The sequence below is a fragment of the Piliocolobus tephrosceles genome, chromosome 3 (genome assembly GCF_002776525.5).
Source record: "Piliocolobus tephrosceles isolate RC106 chromosome 3, ASM277652v3, whole genome shotgun sequence".
Classification (NCBI taxonomy): Eukaryota; Metazoa; Chordata; class Mammalia; order Primates; family Cercopithecidae; genus Piliocolobus; species Piliocolobus tephrosceles.
The window spans coordinates 182,856,400-182,878,596 of record NC_045436.1 but is presented as its reverse complement, the minus strand read 5'-3'; the positions used below and the strand labels follow the sequence as shown (position 1 = coordinate 182,878,596).

The following is a 22,197-nucleotide window of genomic DNA, read 5'->3' as shown; positions in this document are numbered from 1 at the left end:
ATAGCGAGGGGGTAGAGGGGAGGTTGTGTGGGTGGGGGGCTCCTTGCCCATGGTTGAGGAATGAGTGCTCTTGCACGCCTACCCTGACCACAGAAGAGCCACCCCAGAAGGGCAGGGCCAGCTATGAAGAGATGAGGTGAAAGGGGTCTCCGACAGCACGTACCACAATCTCTGGGAGGGTCTGCAGTGTGGACTTGAGCTGGTCGGCTGGAGAGAGGGTGTCCGGGAGGTACATGGCCCGGGACAGGATGAGCAGCGATGTGGGGATTTCCTGATGCAGGTGCAGGTCCAGCCACTGCAACCAAAGCCACATTTAGCAGATGAGCAGCCCCTCAACCCCACCACCAACACAGCAGGTCAACTCATCTCATCACCAGAAGAGCCCTCAGAGAAGATGGTGTCTCAAGTTCTAAAAGGTCTGTTTGTTGCTCTGCTGTGTGACCCGATGACGGCCTTAGTAAACAAAACACCAGACAGGCTCAGGGGTCAGCAGCCCCCACAGTGAGGACCCCAAGGGCCTCAGAACAGGGCACCAACTCTTCACTTAAAAACACCCCAGGGGGCCGGGCGCGGTGGCTCAAGCCTGTAATCCCAGCACTTTGGGAGGCCAAGATGGGCGGATCACGAGGTCAGGAGATCGAGACCATCCTGGCTAACACGGTGAAACCCCGTCTCTACTAAAAAAATACAAAAAACTAGATGGGCGAGGTGGCGGGCGCCTGTAGTCTCAGCTACTCGGGAGGCTGAGATAGGAGAATGGCGTAGCGGAGCTTGCAGTGAGCTGAGATCCGGCTACTGCACTCCAGCCTGGGCGACAGAGTGAGACTCCATCTCAACAAGAAAAACAAAACAAAACAAAACAAAAAAAAGCCCCCCAGGGGCTGGGAACGGTGGTTCACGCCTATAATCCCAGCACTTTGGGAGGCCCAGGTGGGCGGATTACCTGAGGTCAGAAGTTAGAGACCAGCGTGGCCAACATGGCGAAATCCCATCTCTACTAAAAATACAAAAATTAGCCAGGCATTGTGGGGCATGCTTGTAGTCCCAGCTACTTGGGTGGCTGAGGCACAAAAATTGCTTGAACCAGGGAGGCAGAGGTTTTATCGAGCTGAAATCGCACCACTGCACTCCAGCCTGTGTGACAGAGCAAGACTCTGTCTCAAACAAAGAAACAAAACCAGCTCAGGTCAACATAGAATGGGCCCACAGAGGCAGTGCCACGGAGGCCGGTCAGCACTCAGGCCCCTGCAGGCTCTGCACAGGCCAGGTTCTGGGACTGGCTGCTTGAGTGACACCAAGACAATCTCCAAATGGGCAAGAAAGACCGTGACAATGTTTGGAGACAAACTGAACATGGGGCAAAACATGAGAACAAACCCTAAGAGAAGAAAGGCAACGCTGAGAGGTGGGTACAGAAGGAAAGTGTGAACACATGACACTCAGGCCCCCAATGCACCACACTCCCCTGGGGGCTGAGGGGCCTGGGCAGGGACGGCATCTGCCCCCACCCCCTGCTCAGATGCCCCTGTGTGTGTGGCCCATGTCCCCATGGAGCTCCAGAAGGCTGGGCAGAGTGCTAGGGAGGTTAGCACCCATGCCAGACACAGAGGCTGGCTCTGCTGGGGAATCCGACGGAAGACGCAGCTGTGGAAGGCAGGGGGTGTCACAGGATCACGCCATAAATACTGTCTGTGTCGAGAGGGGAAGTGTGTTCATACACCTTCATCTACACTTGCAGGTTGTGTGAAAAACCCGGCAGGAGGATGATGACCAACAAGGGCACGCCAGTGCCAGGGCACTGGGAGGAAACTGGCTGGAGCCCTGCACCCCTTAACCTTTCCATGTAAGAGTGAGTAGCCGGGGCCACCACTGCCTGACCTACAAGCCACTTGATCTGACGGCATTGGGAACAGGCACCTGCTCAGGGCACGGCCAAGAGAAGGGGCACCTACAAGCCACTCGATCTGACAGCATTGGGAACCAGGCACCTGCTCAGGGCATGGCCAAGAGAGGGGCAGCTCCAGACATCAGACCATGCCATGCCACCCAAACCTTCCATGGCCCCAGTTCAGAATCAAAATGTGAAATGTCCGACATCTCAGAGGTGAACTCTAGTCCTCATCTGACTACAGATAAACTAAAAGCAAACAAGAAAAAATCAAAGCAATATTCAAAAGGCAATGGAAAGTGAGAATGCAGGGGTGTGAATGTGATAAGACCAGAAGGGCGAGAAACAGCCCAAACATCCTAGCCTTCCTCAGAGAGGCCAGAGTGTTGCCTCGCCAGGCCCGCCCAGAGTTTGAGAAAAGCCTCCAAGTGGCCTTTCAAGGCTGACGTTTCCCTCGAGCCGATGCTGGCCTGGCATAAGGCGAGTATTCACGCACCTGCTTCAGCTGGCCCCTCAAGCGGTCTTCCGTGACGCCCAGGGCCCGCATGCCCCGTGCCCGACACGCCGCCTGCAGCTCCTTGACGTTCAGGCTGTCCACCCCTTCCTCAGCAATCAGCTAGAAAACAAAGCAGTGAATTATCATCCGGGACAGCTGCTGGTGGGTCACCGTGTCTGTGTGAACACCCTCCAGAGTAACAGGTTTTGCCAAGCAAGAATCAAACCACTGCCACCAAAGCCCAGGTCTGGGTCGGAAGTGGCTGGAACCCTGTGACGGAGGGTCAGGATCTTGGGAAGCGCAGAACGGCCACGGCCAATCCCCTGAGACAAAGAAGTCCACCTCCACCCCTCTGTCCACCTCCACCCCTCTGTCCACCTGCATCCCTCTGTCCACCTCCACCCCTCTGTCCTGACGGCAGAACCAGCCCCACCCTTGCTACGCCTGCCCCCGATGTTTCTCCTGATCCCCCCAGTCCACCATCTGCCAAAGTGTGCCCAGGATGGAAAAGAAAGAGGGACAGAAGGAGAGGGAACCAGATGCTCTGAAGATACATCCTGACCCCATACCCAAAGGGCCCCTCTCTTCTGCTCAGCCCAAGGTCACTGTGACCCCAACTGGAAAAGCAAACAGGAGTCCCAGAGAGAGAGGACACCAAGGCATACAGGGAGCAACAGGTGAAGAGAGACACGGAGAAGTAATGACAGCCACCGCTAGGCAGATGCTGGCAACAGGGCTCCCACGCCAGGACTCTGCAGCAGGGCCCACCATTTTAGAGTTTACTCCACCTCACAACCACCCTGTGGGGTAGGCAGTACCACCACCTCCACTTCTAAAACCAAACTTGACGTAACTGTGGACACACATCCAGTTTTAACAAGTAACAGAGCTCCTGTGCATAAGATGCCTCCCCTAGCGTAATGTCTCACCAGCAGCACTGCAATGAGCACATGCCACCCACCCAGTCAAGACAGAGGCCACCTTCCCCAGCTCCCGGTGCTGCCCGTTCAGACACGCTTGCCTCCACATCTGCAGCTGTCACCTGGAGTGCTCTCTGAACAGGATCATGCAGGACGTCACCTCTGGGGTTCCCTGAGGACCCACTGGGGGTGCTATGGGTGTGCCGGGTTGGGCCTCTCACTGCCACGCAGCATTCCACAGCATGCGTGCCCTCCTTGGCCCAACCCTTCGCCCACCGAGCTGGGCTCCTCCGGTTGATCAGGAGTGAAGCTCTTTCTGTCTGCGTTCTCCTCCCTGTCCTCCTGTGGGCTGGCTGACCTCTGTTGGATTTCGCTCTGGGGGTCTGAGTCTCTGTGCAGCATTTTCAGTGTTGCTCTGCGGATCGCGACACACAATCCACAGGCGCAGCTCACCGTAGTGCGGTGGGGTAGGCGCTCCACCATGAAGGCAAGCGCTGAAGCCTCCCCTCTGTTCTCAGATGTCACCTCCACCACATCGTCACCTCCATCACACCACGGAGCACGTCCCTCAGCCCCGCTCGGCTCAGGGAGAGCGCAGCCCACTGTGCCGACCCTCACTCTGGTTGCTGGGAACTCTTCCTGCTACCACGAGGTACTTTCTCTTACTGTTTCCTCTCTGGTCGAGGAGCTTCCCTCAGCCCTTCCTTTAGGGGAGGTGTGCTGGTGACAGTCGCAGCTTCCTTCCCTCTGATACTACCTTGGCTCCCTGTCATTGCTATATTTTTGCTGGTGATGGATTCTGGGTTGACAGTTCTTTTAGCAATTGAAAAATAACGCTCCGTGTCCTGTGGTCTCCACAGTTCCTGATGAGAAATCCATTGTCATTCAACTCTTCCCCTAATAGTAAAGATGCCGTTCTTGGCCAGGCACAAGTGGCTCACGCCTGTAATCCCAACATTTTGGGAGGCCGAGGTGGGAGAATCGCTTGAGCCCAGGAGTTCCAGACCAGCTTGGGCAGCACAATAGTAAGACCTCATCTCAGGCCAGGCGCGGTGGCTCAAACCTGTAATCTCAGCACTTTGGGAGGCCGAGATGGGCGGATCATGAGGTCAGGAGATCGAGACCATCCTGGCTAACCCAGTGAAACCCTGTCTCTACTAAAAAATACAAAAAACTAGCCGGGCGAGGTGGCGGCGCCTGTAGTCTTAGCTACTTGGGAGGCTGAGGCAGGAGAATGGCATAAACCCTGGAGGTGGAGCTTGCAGTGAGCTGAGATCCGGCCACAGCACTCCAGCCTGGGTAACAGAGCGAGACTCCGTCTCGGAAAAAAAAAAAACTAAGACCTCATCTCTACAAGAAAAATAAACAAAACTAGCCGGTGTGGTGGTGCACGCCTGTGGTCCTAGCTACTCGGGCGGCTGAGGTGGGAGGATGGCTTGGTTCCGGGCGGTCAAGGCTACAGTGAGTTGAGATTGTGCCACTGGACTGCACTCCAGCCAGGGCAACAGCACAAGACACCATCTTCCCCAAAACCCAAAAAAAGACCTGGCATTCGTAAATGAAACCACCACACACACACACACACGTATGTGTGCACACACATACACAGACACACACACACACGATGCCTTTCTCTCTTTGTCTTAAAACTATTGTCTTCAGGGTTCATTAGTTTGATGTGACTTGGTGTGAATTTATTTGGATTTATCTTATTCAGGGTTCACTCAGTTTCTGACATTTGCAGATTTACATCTTTAACTGAGCCTGGGAAGTTTTCAGTCAGCCATTATTTCATGAGGTACTCTTTCAGCCCTGCTTTATCCTTTCTCCCCCGGAACATCAGATAACACAGATGGTCAACACCTGCTACAGCACAGGCTGTGGGGCTCTGTTCAACGTTTTCTACTATTTTCTCTTTGTTGTTCAAATGGGTAATTTCTATCATTTTATCTTAAAGTTTACTCGTTCTGTATTTTATCTTCTCCATTCTGCTGTTGACCCCACCCAGGTTTTGACTTTGGATACTGTATTTTTCATTTGGTTCTTTTTCTTTAATTTTTTTTTTTTAAGAGACAGAGTCTCCCTCTGTTGCCCAGGCTGGAGTTTAGTGACACAATCATCACTCACTGCAAGCTCAATCTCCCAAGCTCAAGCAATCCTCCCGCCTCAGCCTCCTGAGTAGCTGGAGCTACAGGCGCAAGTCATCACACTCAGCTAATTTTAAAACTTTTTTTGTAGAAGTGAGGGTCTCACTATGTTGCCCAGGCAGGTCTCAAACTACTAGGCTCAAGGAATCCTCCCACCTTGGCCTCCCAGAGTGCTGGGATTTTATAGATGTGAGCCACTGCACCTGGCTTTAGTACCTTCTCTGAATATCTTTTAATATTAATATTTAATAATATCTTTTCTTCTCTTTCTTTGCCAAGATCTATTTTTCATGTGTTTTACTCTGTTGTGGCTTTTGTAGCTCTGCACTGGTGGCTGTATGAGGCCCAGGTGCAGGGTCTCTAACTGTCATCTCAGGGTTGGTACCAGGCGTTGCCTTTTCTCATTCACTGATACCTTCCTGCTTCTTGAATCTAGATCTGACTTCCAGTTTGTCGCAGCTGACCTCCTCTGGTGCATGGTGGCATGGGGGGTGGGTATTCTAATTTGCACACAGTTTGCAATTGATGATCTGGCATCTACTAATCCCAGGGCCAAGCTAACAAGGCCAAAGCTGTTTCCACCTCCCTGTGGTCCAGCTTTCAAGGACCAATCACAAACCCTAACGTCTGTTTCCCTTCCTGCCCAGTCAGACATGTCTCCACCTGCTGCACACAAGGAAGGCAGGCATCGTCTCCCTGAGCTTACTGCTCCCCATGGGTGTGGAGGCTTTGTGGGGCCCAGTGACAGGGAAGCTGTGGGTAACACATTTCTCTCAATGGCACTGATCTCTCCATGTTGTCACTCACTCACATCCATAAGCTAAATCCTAGGCATATTTTAGAAGTGGTGGGAGCGCTGCCTCATAAGAAGTGCAGGCTCCCCACCCAGCCCCCACAGACATCTGCGGGAGAGCAGGGCTGCTCGCTACCGCTGGGAGCAGGTGCGGGGGAGTTCCAGCTCTCACAGGTGCCTCTCCCAGCAGGAGGGCAGAAGCGTCTCAGTACTGTCTCCCACCTGGCTCCCACTGGCACAATGGTAGACGTGGCCTTGTTCCTGCTGGGCAGTGGTCAAAGTCCCAACTCTCTGCTGGGTCCCCAAGGCCACCTCAGCGGTGGGGAAGTGTGGCAGATACACTATCAGACGAGAGGAAAGCTCAAGCCCCCCGCCTGGTCTCCACTGACACTACAGGGGCTGGCCCCCTCAGCCTTCTCTGACACCATCCCCGCCAGGGCTAGGGTGCCTGCTGTGTCCCAGCAAGGGCAGGATACAGGCTTCCCACATGGCCTTGCCTTGATTCGTAGAAATGACCGGCCCTCAACCTGCTCACCAGAGATGCAGGCATTCCCTTCCTGGAAGAGGCCAACACTGCCCTGAACCTCTTTATCTTCCATAGACAAAGCCTGCATTCAGGAAAAACTAAACACTGCAAACAAAATCAAAAGGGAAAGCAAAAGAAAAAGGCCTACGGATCACCCAGTTATTAATCAATGTGAACTAGGGTTAGTGCATTCAAGAAGACAAATGACAAAATGAACAGTTTTACCTGAGAACTGAAATCTTAAATTAAGAGCTCCTAATATGAATGAAAGAGTAATCAGCCGGGCACAGTGGCTCGCACCTGTAATCCCAGTACTTTGGGAGGCCAAGGTGGGCAAATCACTTGAGGTCCGGAGTTCGAGGCCAGCCTGGCCAACGTGGTGAAACCCTGTCTCTATAAAAAATACAAAAAATAGTTGGGCATGGTGGCGGGTGCCTATAAGCCTAGCTACTCCAGAGGCTGAGGCAGCAGAATTATTTGAACCCAGGAGGTGGAGGTTGTAGTGAGTTGAGATCTCGCACTGCACTCCAGCCTGGGCAACAAGATTGAAACTCTGTCTCAAAAAAAAAAAAAAAAAAAGGAGTAATCAGACCCAGAAGGAGGGCAGCGCCCTGAAAGCACAAAAGGGCATGAAACACAGTCAAGCGCGTGCGATGGATGGGACAGGGCAAAGGGGCAAACGGACCCTCGATGAGGCCCCTCATGGGAAGAGAGAGGCACGGAGGCGCTGTCATCAATAAGCAAGCAGGATGAACACAAAGACAGACACACCTAAGCAAGTTCTTATAAAACGGATGAAATCCCAACACAGAGAGATCATCCGAGAAGCTGCCAGAGAAAAGACATCCATCTTCAAAGGATCTGCAATCTGCAAGTGGCAAGACTCCTAGTGAGCTTATTTTCCATTGTTCAGCATCTTCCAGAGTTTCTACAATAAGGACATGCTGCTTTTGTCATCAGGAAAAATAAAAAGGTAAAACACCATAGCTGTGGCGCAGTGCGGCCGGCTTACCTTGTCGTCTGCTTTTATGGAGCGCAGCCGCATGGTCAGCTGGAAGCGCAGGAAGTTGTTGGTGCCGATGGACTGTAGCTCCAGCAGCTTGCACAGGGCCACCAGCTGCGGCCGCGTCAGGTTGTCCAGGGTAAGCTCATCCTCAAATAATTTGGAAAAACGCATGATTTCTTCATTGCTGGGCCTCTCCCCCGTCTCCCGGATCTGTGGAAGTGGTCACAACGGTCACCCCTGGGGAACGTGCCCACCCGGCTCCCTGCCACGACCAACCACATTCCCAAAAGGTGCTGCCTCTCATCCTCAGGGACTCAAACCACTGACTTCTTTTTTTGTTTTTTTTTTGAGACAGGGTCTCGCTCTGTCGCCCAGGCTGGAATGCAGTGGTGTAATCTCGGTTCACTGCAACCTCCGCCTCCTGGGTTCAAGCGATTCTCCTGCCTTAGCCTCCTGAGTAGCTGGGATTACAGGCTGCGCCACCACGCCCAGCTAATTTTTGTATTTTAGTAGAGATGGAATTTCACCATGTTGGCCAGGCTGGTCTCAAATGATCTACACGGCTCAGCCTCAAACCACTGACTTCTGACTCGAGTGCTGGGCTAGCCTGGGGAGAGGTGGCGTCTGGCCTCTGGACCTCTCCTGCCTGAGCCAGCAAAGCTGAGGCTGCTGTCTGCTGGGGGAGAGGCCCGGGCCTACCGGCTGCTGCATGCAGGTCCTGTGATCCTCTCTCTGCCACAAACGTGTCCGGGACCCTGCTGCTCTGGGGCAGGAAGAGGTGCACCCGTATGCACCCATATCTCCCACAGATGACTGCCTGAGCTTTGGGGGCGGGGTGGCCATCTGGCTCTTTAGGGAGAGCTAGACTCCCTTAGCACAGATCACGCAGAGCCTTTTGCGTGACCCTCTGCGGTTCCTCCCACCTGAGGGACAAGCCACCAGCTCAGTCTCTGCCAAGAGCTGGGTTAGGAGGGTCCCTAGCAGAGAGGACAGATGAGGGAGGACGAGCCTGACTTGGTGCCCAGCTCAAATTGTAACATGCAGGATGCCAGCTCCAAGACACGGTTTCAGGTGTGCTCCTGGGGGCCGCCCTACGCAGCACACCAAAATGCGGGTGACCGCAAGCACATCCTTCTTGGCAGCTGGGCAGCCCAGGAAAGGTTGGGACGGGCCCCTCCTCCCGCTCTGCAAGGTGCAACATCCTGGGAGAGGCTCCCAAAGCATGGCTCCCCCAGAACATCTTGCTGGAACCACCACCCACTCCTTGGGGGGCTCAACAGCCCCATGGCTGTGCCGCCTCCTCCCGAGAGGCTTCTCTGTGGTTAGGCCTTGGCCTGGCAGTCTTTTCTGTCAAGGGTCAGACAGCAAGTATTTCTAGCTTTGCAGCTATGGAAGCCACTCGCCTCTGTCCTGCAGTGGGAAAACCCCACAGACAATGCACACGCATGGCTGGAGTTTCTAGCCCCAGGTTTAAGCTCTTCCTGCACTTCAGACATCCTTCTGACTCCAAAGTGTCCCAAGTCCCTCAAGCCAACGACACTGGCCTCGTCGGCCCCATCTAGTCCTCAGGGATCTCGTCCATGGCACCCACCCTCTCCCCCATCCTCACCTCACTGGCCACATGACCACAGGAAACCTCAAGGGCTGCGCCTCCTCTAGAGCCCCCACTGCTCCCACAGTCCAGGCCTCTGACCAGCCCCTGGGACTTTCTTGACTGAGTCTAGCCAGAGGGCAGTGCCCAGCAGAGGAGCCCAGCCAAGCCACCTACACCTCACAACATCAGGGTCTCAGGCCCCTCATGAGTCAGATTCTACTGCGCCTGGAGGACTGCAGGGTGACGAGACACAGACACCCGTGATTCCGAAGGCTGACGAGACGCAGCCACCACAGCTCAACTCACTGGGAGCTCAGAGGGGCCAGACTCCTGACACTCCACTGGCTCCCAACTGAGCCTCCTGGGTAAAGTCTCAAGCGCCAGCCAGCCACCTGGGGGAGCTCCACTCTGCTGAGCACAGCGAAGGGGAAACAGAAAAGCAAGGAAGGCACCCTGGTGAGGTCACAGGGACTCAGACGCATCACAGCACCTTCTGGAAAAACACAGAGAAGTCTTTGGTGGCGCTGCCCTTGGCTGCCTTGTTCTTCAAGGCCATCTCTTCGATGGTGTCCTGGAGGAACTTGGCCAGCTCCAGCTTGACCCGAAGCTCCTTCTTCAGTCTCTCCTCCTGCAAGGGCAGAGAGGGCACTGCACTCCAGGCCCCGGCCTCTCCTGCCGGCACCTAGACTCTGGGGCCTCCTGGAGGGTGGGCTCAGGAGTGCACTCCAACTGCTCAGACTGTGGTTTGGGCATGGAAAACATCTCACATTTGTGCCCAACCCCCACCCCCAGAAACATTTCACAAAACACTGACTCTTATATAAGTGCAATACATACTCAAACCCTTTTATTTCATGGTCTTAAAAAAATACTCACGTGGGCCGGGCACGGTGGCTCATGCCTGTAATCCCAGCACTTTGGGAGGCCAAAGTGGGTGGATCACCTGAGGTCAGGAGTTTGAGACCAGCCTGGCCAACATGGCAAAACCCCGTCTCTAGTAAAAACACAAAAATTAGCCAGGCATGCACACCTGTAATCCCAGCTACTTGGGAGGCTGAGGCACAAGAATCTTTTGAACCCAGGAGGTGGAGGCTACAGTGAGTTGAGACTGCGCCACTGCACTCTAGCCTGGGTGACAGAGTGAAACTCCGTCTCAAAAAACAAAACAAAACAAAACAAAAAAAACAAACAAACTCATGTGATCCCCTAAAGCAAGGGTTGGCACACTTTCCATTAACAGGCTAGACAGGAAAGCATTTGGCCTTCATGGGCTGTGTGGTCTAAAACTGCTTAATTCTGCTGGTGCCTCACAGACAAGACACATGACTGGGCATCGCAGGTTCCCACAGGGGACTGAGAACAGGCAGGGTCCAGATCTGGCCTGTGGGCTACAGCTGGCTGACCCTGCCCCAGAAGGACCTCACAATTCCCCTACAGCATGAGGAACACTGGTCTAGAAAACCTATATTTTAAAACACATTGAGCTGGAAGCAGTGGTTCACACCCGTAATAACAACACTTTGGGAGGTCATGGCAAGAGGATTACGTGAGCCCAGGAGTTTGAGACCAGCCTGGGCAACATAGCAGATCTTGTCTATAAAAAACAAACAAAAAAAATTAGTCCGGCATGGTGGCTTAGCCTGTAGTCCCAGCTATTCAGGAACTAAGACAAGAGGATCACTTGAGTCCAGGAACTTGAGGCTGCAGTGAGCAGTGATCGCGCCATTGCACTCCAGCATGGGTGACAGGGCAAGACCTGTGTATGGTGGCACATGCCTGTAATCCCAGCTACTTGGGAGGCTGAGGCAGGAGAATCTCTTGAACCCGGCAGGCAGAGGTTGCATGCAGTGAGACAAGATCGCACCACTGCACTCCAGCCTGGGTGACAGAGTGAGACTCTGTCTCAAAAATAAATAAATAATTAAATAGATAAATAAATAAATAAATATAGAGACACAAATCCAAAACCCAGCATCCACTAAATAATTATCGCATAGCACAAGGACGATATGAAGATACATAAAGTCTCAAAAATGTCTAGCACTTCCAATAGTCACAAACAAGGAAGCTACCACAATGAATTTCAGACTTGTTCTAAAACAAGCAGTTGGGATGCCACCCTCACCTTGATGGACTGAGTCTCAAATGTGGATGGCAACATGTTGGGGAAGAGCTTCACAGCAACAGGCAGCAGAAACTCCATGAACGGCACCACCACGAACACGAGGAATGGCACCAGGCGGAAGAGGTCAGCGCAGATTCGGAGAAACTGGAAAGGAGTGGAATCCATCAGAGGGGAGCAGAGCACGTGTGGCAACAGGGGGAAGGGGTGTGAGCATTTCTCCTATAACGGTTTACAGGCACAACCTCAGGCAGCGACTCACAGGACCCACTGAGGACTCTAAGTTCTAGAACTACTCGGCAGACCACTCCCGAAACCCATTTCTTTCTCAGGGTCCAAAGCAAGTACCAGCAGCCTCCAGAAAAGCAGGGTATAGTGCTGACACCAAGGGCCACTGGGTGCTCCCGGCGATCCGGTCCTCCAAGGACACTGGCCAGCAATCCGGGCTCGGGGACCAGCAAGTGAGGGCTGCCGGCTGAGGACTGGGCATGACCAGAGTAGTGAGGGGTCACCAGGATGGGCTGACCCATACCTTCTCCTGGAGGGTGCTCTAGAAGGAGGGCTCCTCTTGTGTTTCCTAAGACTATACTACAAAGCAATCATTAGGAAAAAACCCAAGTATTTCATTGACATAAACAAACTAGTGCTTGATGCCATTAAAGAAACACCCAATTTGAAACAATCAGAAATCCCTGTGAAGCCTGAACAACTGCTGGAAAACAGCATGGGTGATGCTGCCCCTCCTCGGTGCTGCTCACATGGGTCCTTTGGCCAAGGTGTTCCGTGTAGTTCCTACGTTTCCACTGGCAACAAGTGAGCATTCCCAGGGAGACGCCCTGAGAGCAGCAATGTCCTCCTCCTTCTCATCAGCCTCTCTCTCCCGACCCTGCATTCATGGAGCCAGCCTCCACTCTCATGGACACAAAACAGAAGCTGCCTAACTCTCCTACCTGTCATCTGCAGGAGGGGAGAACCCTGCCTTCCTGTACATTCATTTTTCTATTTATTATTGCACTGGACCCATGGACTCCTATACTTTTTCACTGATTTACAATTTACGGCTGTCTTTATTCCCAAACGGTGCCATATTTGGGCAGGACATATCATTAAAGCTGGCACATGTGTTTTTTGATATGCCTCATTAATTTTTTTAGCAGTTCTACTGAGGTGTAATTTCTATACCATAACATTCACCTATTTTAAATAAATTTGATGATTTTTGGTAAATTTATACATTGTGAAGTCATCACTAAAATCCAAATTTACAACTTTTTTTTTTTTTTTTTTTGGAGATGGCATCTAGCTCTGTCACCCAGGCTGAAGTGCAATGGTGCGATCTCGGATCATTGTATTTTCTCCTCCCTGGTTCAAGCGATTCTCCTGCCTCAGCCTCCCAAGTAGCTGGGATTACAGACATGCACCACTAAGCCCAGCTAACTTTTTTATATTTTTGGTAGAGAGACGGTTCACCATGTTGGCCAGGCTGGTCTCAAGCTGCTGACCTCAGGTGATCTGCAGCGCTGGCTTCCCAAAGTGCTGGGTTACAGGCGTGAGCCACCGCACCCAACAAGAAAATAACTTCTTAAATGTTTTAAACACAAAAGCAGAACTACAAATCCCATTCTCTCAGAGCACATTTAAGTGCTCAGGATTATCTTTATTTTTTTTATTTTTATTTTTTTGAGACGGAGTCTCGCTCTGTCTCCAGGATGGAGTGCGGTGGTGCGATCTCAGCTCACTGCAACCTCTGCCTCCCGGGTTCAAGTGATTCTCCTGCCTCAGCCTCCTGAGTAGCTGGGATTACAGGCGCCCGCCACCACGCCCGGCTAATTTTTGTACTTTTAGTAAAGACAGGGTTTCACCATGTTGGCCAGGATGGTGTCCATCTCTTGACCTCCTGATCGGCCTGCCTCGGCCTCCCAAAATGCTGGGATTACAGGCGTGAGCCATGGCGCCTGGCCAGGATTATCTTTAAAAAGGAAGGCTGGTGCCGGGTGCAGTGGCTCATGCCTGTGATCCCAGCACTTTGGGAGGCCAAGGCAGCAGGACTGCTTGAGGTCAGGAGTTTGAGACCAGCCTTGGCAACACAGTGAGATCCAGTCTCTACAAAAAAATTTAAAAATTAGCCTGGTATGGCAGCATGTATCTGTGGTCCCAGCTACATGGGAGGCTGAGGTGGGAGGATCCCTTATGCTCGGGAGGGCTGAGGCTTCGGTTAGCTATGAGGGTGCAATTGCACTCCAGCCTGGGTAGGGAGCGAGACCCTATCTCAAAAATAAAAATAAGTAAATAGCGGACAGGAGATGAGGCTGCACCTGGGAGGGTAGACTTGATTCTCACACAGGGCTGCACTCTCTGCGGCCCATGGTGTCCCATGGCTATCACGGAAGCAAACAATATCTGTGCTGAAGAAAACTAGCTCACCACCTACATCATACAAGGTGTACCCCTCTGAAGTGAGATTCCATCTCTTTTAAATTAAAAAAACTAACTAAAAATAAGCTAATCGAGCTTTTAGACTTAAAAACACAGGCACTGAAAAAAAAACCTCAGTGGTTGCATTAAATAAGATTACTTCAGCTGAAAAGAAAATGAGTAAAAGAGAAAGACGACATCTAGATTGCAGCCCCGAGACAAAGACAGAAAATGGAGAATCTTTTCAGAACCGTGAAGGACAGCAGGAGCTGGTGCACCAGAGGCCAAACTAGGAGCCCCAAGAGCCTGGGCAATGGTGAGCGAGCAGGTTCTACGACAGATGGCAGATGTGGAACCTTGGGGTCAGGAGCACGGATCCCACAATAAAAACAAACTCACCCAGAGAGACACACACAGCCCTCCAGACAAACCTGGAAGCAGTAAGACAGACAGGGCCTGCACCTGCACCAGAAGTGCAACTGTGCCGATGCAGACCCCTCCCTGGAAACAGCAGCGGGGAGGGGGAATGGCATCGAGAGGGTCAAGAGTGGGTGGAGGTGTGTGCTGAAAACTGCTGGTGGGAAAGAGTTGAAACATGAGCAGACGGTGCTGCAATTCAATTCAGTGGCTAGGTGCGCCTTTCCATAGGTGTGGTGTTATGATAGGTGTTAGTTCCTGGCTCAACTGCCCTTGTTACAGTCTTTTGTGATAATATCAGGTGTGTCAGGCCTCCGGGGCAGGCCTCTGACCTCCCTACCCTCCTTTCACCTGCCCTCAGGCAGGTCACTAATCTTCCCAGCTTCTTGACTATGGGTTTTAAGACCCTCCCTAAAGAGGGTTCTGCCCTATGCCCTGAGGGAAGGAATGCCCAAGAGGACTGGGTTCAAGGAGCTTCCAGAAAGCTGAACACGGTGGAGCGTTCACCGGGAGCTGCGACCTGGGAAGCATGGAAGCTCCATGCCCCTTCCCTGTACATACCTTGCCTTATGGTCTCTTCACCTGTATCCTTTGCACTATCCTTTATACTAAACTGGTAAGTGTTTCCCTAAGTTCTGTGAGCCACTCCAGCAAATTAATCGAACCCAAAGTGGGGGTGGGGGCGCCATCACACCTCATGTAGCCCATAAATACATGTACCTACTATGTACCCACAAAAATAAAAAATTAAAACAATTTAAAAACAAAGAGGGGGCCAGGCATAGCGGCCCATGCCTATAATCCCAGCACTTGGCGAGGCCAAGGCAGGTGGATCACTTGAGGCCAGGAGTTTGAGGGCAGCCTGGCCAACATGGTGAAACCCCTCTCTACTAAGAATACAAACAGTAGCCGCGTGTGGTGGTGCATGCCTGAAATCCCAGCTACTCAGGTGGCTGAGGCAGGAGAATCACTTGAACCCAGGAGGCAGAGGTTGCAGTGAGCCAAGACTGTGCCACCGCACTCAGGCCTGGGCGACAGAGTGAGACTCTGTCTCAAAAAATAAAAATGAAAACGAAGAGGGGTTGGTGGGAACCTAACTTGAAGCCAGTCTGTCAGAAGTTCTGAGAGGCCTGGGCTTGAGACTGGTGGGCGGCATCTTGGGGACAGAGTCCTCACCCTGTGGGATCTGGTGTTATCTCTGGGTAGATGTTGTCAGAACGGAATCAGAGGACACCCAGCTGGAGTCTGCTGTGTGGTCTTCTACATGGATGACTGTTGCAGTGGAGGGGAGATGAAATACACGGGTAAACCGAGTTTTTCCTAGGCAATAGGTTTTGTTCTCTACCAAACAGAAAGCAAGCCCTAAAAATAACTTTCAAACAATCTATAGAGTAAAAAGAATTTGGGCATGGCCCAGCACGGTGCCTCACACCTGTAATCCCGACACTTTAGGAGGCTGAGGTGGGAGGATTGTTTAAGCCCAGGAGTTTGAGACCAGCCTGGGCAACAAAGTGAGACCCTGGATCTATAAAAAACAATTAGCCAGGTGTGGTAGCACAAGCCCATGGTCCCAGATACTCGGGAGGGTGAGGCGGGAGGATCGCCCATGTCCCAGAAATTGTGCTACTGCACTCCAGCCTGGGTGATACAGCAAGAAAACAAAGAAAGGACTGGACATGTCCCCATTACCTGCCTGCGCTCCCGGCGGGTCAGGGTGTGGCCGTTGAGGATGCGCCAGAGCATGCGTGCTGCGATCTTGGTGTCGATCCATAGCAGGCGGAAGCCATGGTAGTAGTGCTTCAGCTCGTCCAGCACCCTCTGCCCCAGGGACTTCTTCACCACCACCTCTGCGGGGGGGCTGTACACTGGGCCGCCTTCCTCCAGCTTCTTGTTTTTGTCCTTCAAGGACTTGAGGGACTTCTCTACTACCGAGTCATCGCCAACAGGGCGTGAAGAGTGCCAGCCGCGCACAGGAAGGCACCGAGGTCCCATGACCACAAAACCCACAGAGGTAGAGGTCCATGGCGCTCCCAACACCGTGTGAAGGCACTCGGGTCTCAGAGTCCAACAGCCGAGGTGATCGCCTCTGAAGGATGGGTACACAGGGTGGATGGAAGTGCAGCAGCCAAATGGAACATTCCTTGAAAAGGGAAGAGTAGAAAACAGTAGTAAGAGCCAGGACTAGCCTTTGACAGCTCAGCACCAAACACCAACAGCAGCAAAACCCACATGCCCCGTGCCATGCTATGTCACAACCACACACAATCCCACCTACTTCCTGATGTTTGCACTGCCCCTGGGAGCCCTTCGGAAGGGAGGCCAGGACAGCGTGCAGCCCCCCCAGCCCCACATCTCGTCAGACAGCAGCATGGGCTTGCTGATCCCCACAGCAGGGCAGGCAGGTCACACACAAACACAATCAGCAAAGGATGGATCCCTGGGTGGGTCTCCTGGGCCCACTCCCAGAGACTTGGGGAGGTGGGGTGCATTGCTTTGGCACTTCGTGGGGGAATGGAGGGCAGAGTCGAGACTTTGTTGACTTTGGAGGTCTTCTCCAACAAGTGACTTTCCGGAAAGACCCATGGCTCTTGAGCAAGACCTGCAGATCAGTAAGGGCGCTCCCTGACCTCAGATCTCTACGCTAGCTGCCTACAGGCACCGGAGCAAATCAGCAAAATCCAAACAATAAGGCCCAAGGCCCATCTCCTCCTCCTCTATGCACCTGTCCACTGTGGCACCAGCAGGCTCTGAGATCAGAGCCTCACACCTGCCCCCTTGCCTGGACATCCCTAGCTCACGCCCTTGCTTCACTCAGACCTCCCTGACCACTGCACCGCTCTGGCCTCTCATCCACAGTGCTGCCTCCTAGCGGGTGCCCTGCTGACATCTGGCCATCTTAGAGACCGGGTGCACACTGTGTGCACCACACTTGCTTTCTCCCAACTGGAATATGGGTCTGCGAGGGCCAGAGAGCAGGCTCGAGGCCTCACAGGCAGCGGCAGGAGGCTGGCACTAACCCAGACCCATCTCGGTCCAAGCTGCATCGGCCCCAGCAGCCGCCTGTGCCGTATCCATCACAGAAAGGCCTTGAGGAGGCCACTGCAGCCCGAGCATCTGCAGCATGGACTGTGCCTGGCCCAGAACCTATGGTTTGTGTGCAACACAGAGACCATCATTTGACCGCAGCGTGGTGCCACACTACCATTTACAGTCCAAAATTCAAACAGCTGACCTGTGCGAGGCCCTTTCAGGCTCACGATCTCCTGCGTGTCTTGCCTGGCACACTAGAAACTCCCCTGCAATTGGGCACAAATCCCCCCTGGGTGGCCCGAGCTCACCTAAAAGGCCATGTGTGTCGCATAACTTCACATCAACTCCTCCTGCTTCCATCAGCTCTCTGTGCCTGGCCTGACGCCAGCGGCAAAGCCCGAGTTCCAGAGCAGACTGTTGGAGCTCAAATTCCAGCTCCACTACTTACTGCTGTGTGACCTTGACTGAGTAATTTAACCTCTCTGTGCTTTGGGAGCATTCCTCGTGAATTCGTGTGTTAACAGATACTAAGTACCAGGACGGTAACTGCGACATGGGAACATCCACCAATGATGTGGCTCCTGTGATTACCACCGCCTCACAGCCTCCGAGAAGCCACCGATCAGAGCTGGAAGCCAGGCGGGGACTCTCAGGACTCGCTGCTTGTCTCTCAGATGGGGATCCTGGGGGCCTGCAGACACAGGCCTGCCTCGGCTTGCAGCCTGGAGAGGGCAGTGCGACTGGTGCAGGGCACTGTCAGCCCAGCGCAGCTTAGAGTGAGCACACACCAGGATCAGAAGCCCAGGGAGCAGGGGCTCCTCTCTGTACCAGTAATGGTCTGGGATCTCCCACAAGAACTCTCCCAGGCTCAGAGTCTTCCCTCAATTACAGACATGCAAACTCAACACTGATCTCATGGAAAGGTTCTCAAGAATACGGGAAACAGACACATGGAAGGTGCCTGGTGGACACCAGTGAGGCCTGGGAGGGGCAGAAAAGGGGACAGGCACACCTCCTTGGTCACCTCCCCATTCCCTGTGAGAGCAGCTCCAGGCTCTCTCCAGGGTGGCCCAGCCCCACCCACCATGTCTCTAGGTTCTCCCCAGCTCTGGGGTCACCTCTGAGCCAGGAAGAGGCCCCTGAATCCACACAGTCCTGCGTCAAGGCATGCTGAGGGCCGAGCCACACAGAATGCAGCAGAGCCCACGCAGGCTCAGACTGCCCCCTGGCCAGGCTGTGTTCCCTCTGTGAGGTGGGCTCACCTCCCAGTGTGGGTGACGACAGTGCCCGTGCATGGGAACACACCTCCTCCCTACATCAAGCTGAATTACACAACTTCCCAACCCTCAGTTAGCAAGGAAGATGGTGGCTTCCACAAGAAGGCATGATGCCAGCAGTCACGGGGTGTTGACAGGCAAAGATGAAGACTCAAAAAAACAGACCAGGCACAGAAGCACAAGGCGGACTCAGTGAAGGCAGGGAGCCATCCAGAGTTGGACACACCCACAGGGGCCTGGTCCTCACCACAGTAACATCCCCTGGCAAATCCCATCAGCATTCACACTAAGTACAGATTTAGAAACAAAAATAGCCTCACATCAGCTGAGGTCTCCCCACTGAATGAGATTCAGGTTTGCCGGGTCTCACAACTGCTGTCTGACAGTCTGCTTAGCCAAAGTCTGGGCGCTGCTTCTCTGCCTTTGTTTCTATGGGAAAGAAGGCTGGAAGCTGATACATAATGTCCATGATGTTCTCTTGGATCAAAAATACTCTGGCAGGGCGCAATGGCTCACATCTGTAATCCCAGTGCTTTGGGAGGCCAATGTGGGTGGATCACTTGAGGCCAGGAGTTCAAGACCAGCCTGGCCAACATAGTGAAACCCTGTCTCTACTAAAACTACAAAAATTAGCAGGGTGTGGTGGTGCACACATGTAATCCCAGTTACTTGGAGGGCTGAGGCATGAGAACTGCTTGAAGCTGGGAGGTGGAGGCAGCAGGGAGGCAGAGGCTACAGTGAGCCAAGACTGCCACCGCACTCCAGCCTAGGTAACAGAGTGAGATTGTCTTAAAAAAAAAAAAACAAAAACCTCTATCAGCTGGGCACCATGGCTCACACCTATAATCCCAGCACTACACGAGGCCAAGGAGGGAGGGCTGCTCAATTCCAGGAGTTCGACCCTAGCCTGGGCAACATAGTGAGACCCTGTCTCTACAGAAAAAAAAAAAAAAAAAAAAAAGGCCAGGTGTGGTGGCTCACGCCTGTAATCCTAGCACTTTGGGAGGCTGTGGCAGGCGGATCGCGAGGTCAGGAGTTTAAGACCAGCCTGGCCAATATGGTGAAACCCTGTCTCTACTCAAAATACAAAAATTAGCCAGGCGTGGTAGTACACGCCTATCATCTCAGCTACTTGGGAGGCTGAGGCAGGAGAATCACTTGAACCTGGGAGGTGGAGGTTGCAGTGAGCCAAGATTGTGCCATTAACCCCAGCCTGGGCGATAGAGTGAGACTCCGTCCCCCGCTGCCCAAAAAAAATGATCCACCTACTCACCCTCAGAGATCTGGGCCATTTCAACTGAGGATTACCTGCATCTGTAAAATAACTATTTAAAAAAACTAATGTAAATGGTTACCATTTATAGCTACTTATCTGGTGACTCCAGGTGTTTATACTGTGTGACCAAAATAAAAAGTAAAATTTTCTGGCTGCTGAAACATTACCACTATCCACAATTCTTTTTTCTTTTGAGACACAGTTTTGCTCTGTCACCCAGGCTGGAGTGTAATGGCAAAATCTGGGCTCACTGCAACCTCCACCTTCCAGGTTCACAAAGTTTTCCTGCCTCAGCCACCGAGTAGCTGGGATTACATGAATGTGCCACCACACCCAGCTAATTTTTATATTTTTAGTAGAGATGAAGTTTCACCATGTTGGCCAGACTGGTCTCAAACTACTAACCTCAAGTGATCTGCCTGCCTCAGCCTCCCAAAGTGCTGAGATTACAGGCATGAGCCACTGCACCTGGCCTCATCCACAATTATTACACATATATTTTTGAGACAGACTCTCCCTCAGTTGCCCAGCCTGGAGTGCAGTGGTGTGATCCTGGCTCACTGCAACCTCCACCTCTTGGGTTCAAGTGATTCTCCTGCCTCAGCCTCCCAAGTACCTGGGATTACAGGTGTGCACCATCACACCCAGTTATTTTTGTATTTTTAGTAGGGACGGGGTTTCACCATGTTGGCCAGGCTGGTCTTGAACTTCTGGCCTCAAGCGATCTGCCCACCTCAACTTCCCAAAGTGCTGGGATTAGAGACATGAGCTACTGTGCCTGGCCTCATCCATAATTCTTGATAAGTAAACAAGTCCATCAAAACAGCTGTACAATCCTCATTGTTTAAATTTTCAAATAGATGTTCAAAATTGGGAACTTTAAAAGAAGTTATGTGACTAAACTACAGCTTTTATGTTTTGTTGTTGTTGTTGAGACGAGTCTTGCTCTGTAGCCTAGGCTGGAGTGCAGTGGCGCCATCTCGGCTCACTGCAAGCTCTGCCTCCCGGGTCCCAGTTCAAGCAATTCTCCCGCCTCAGCCTCCCAAGTAGCTGGGATTACAGGAACATTCCACCATGCCCAGCTGATTTTTTAATTTTTATTAGAGATGGGGTTTCACCATGTTGGCCAGGCTGGTCTTGAACTCCTGACCTTGTGATCTGCCCACCTCAGTCTCCGGAAGTGTTGGGATTACAGGTGTGAGCCACCGTGCCCGGCCAGCTTTTGCTTTAGTATGAAATTTAAATGCTAAAAAGTTGCCTGACAAATTCAACATCCATTCCTAATAAAAACAGTAACAGACAGAACAAAGATTACTTAAACCCAAAAGCTAACATCATATGTCACAAACACTAGATTCTGTATTTTCTGCTATTGTGATACCGCATGACTGACTACAGCTGCTCTGACACAGACCTGGCTACTGAGCTAAGAACTGAAACCACCCCAGAAGCAGAAGCCCTGGGAAAGAAAAGGCAGATGATTACTGTGTACTAAGATCACAGCCATAAACTAAACCTGGGCTGCTACAAGAGCTGAACAAATAACAGGAAAGGGGTCAGATACATGAAAATTGTACAACTTAGCAACTTACGGGACAGCAATAATCACTTAGAAAAGACAATGAAAAGAAATAGAAAATAATAAACATCTGGAAATTATTGAAAATGCAATGCGTGTGGCCTATACAAAGAAAACAGGCCGGGTGCAGTGGCTCATGCCTGTAATCCAAGCACTTTGGGAGGCCAAAGTCAGGAGGATTGCTTGAGTCCAGGAGTTTGAGACCAGACTGGACAACACAGTGAGATCCTGTCTACAAAAAATACCGAAAAGAAAAAAGTTTAGCAAGGCATGGTGGTACATGTCTGTAGTCCCAGCTACTCAGGAGGCTAAGGTGGGAGAATGGCTTGAGCCTGGGAGATCAAAGCTGCAGTGAACCATGATTGCACCACTGCACTCTAGCCTGGGCAATGAATGGAATGAGATCCTGTCTCAAAAAAAAAAAAAAAGTAATATTCCTTCCCAACTGCTTTGATGGGTTTAATGACACTTCAGTTATGATCCTAAAAAGACTGTCTTAGAAGTGAAATGGTTCAGCTCATCTAGAAGGACAGACAAACAATCAAAGGAAAGTCCAGAGAGACGAGGTTTGGGGGAACTGGTCCCCAGGGAGGAACACCTGCTGGAGAACTCACTAAAGAAAATAACGGGAGCAGCTAGGTGTGGTAGCTCATGCCTGTAATCCCAGCACTTTGGGAGGTTGAGGTAGTTGGATCACTTGAGGTCAGGAGT

The 22,197-nt window shown here is 52.1% G+C and overlaps 1 protein-coding gene across 2 annotated transcripts in view; it reads right to left on the bottom strand.

The window, feature by feature from the left end:
- LETM1 (leucine zipper and EF-hand containing transmembrane protein 1) overlaps window positions 1-22,197 on the bottom strand; it is a 42,111-nt gene that overhangs the window by 12,234 nt on the left and 7,680 nt on the right. For both annotated transcript variants that reach the window (XM_023206774.2, XM_023206775.2), the window contains exons 3-8: window positions 16,014-16,464; window positions 11,496-11,639; window positions 9,861-9,998; window positions 7,783-7,986; window positions 2,385-2,504; window positions 164-295 (exon numbers count right to left, since the gene is read on the bottom strand). In XM_023206774.2, the coding sequence (XP_023062542.1) occupies window positions 164-295; window positions 2,385-2,504; window positions 7,783-7,986; window positions 9,861-9,998; window positions 11,496-11,639; window positions 16,014-16,464 (1,189 nt within the window). The remainder of the gene's footprint in view (window positions 1-163; window positions 296-2,384; window positions 2,505-7,782; window positions 7,987-9,860; window positions 9,999-11,495; window positions 11,640-16,013; window positions 16,465-22,197) is intronic.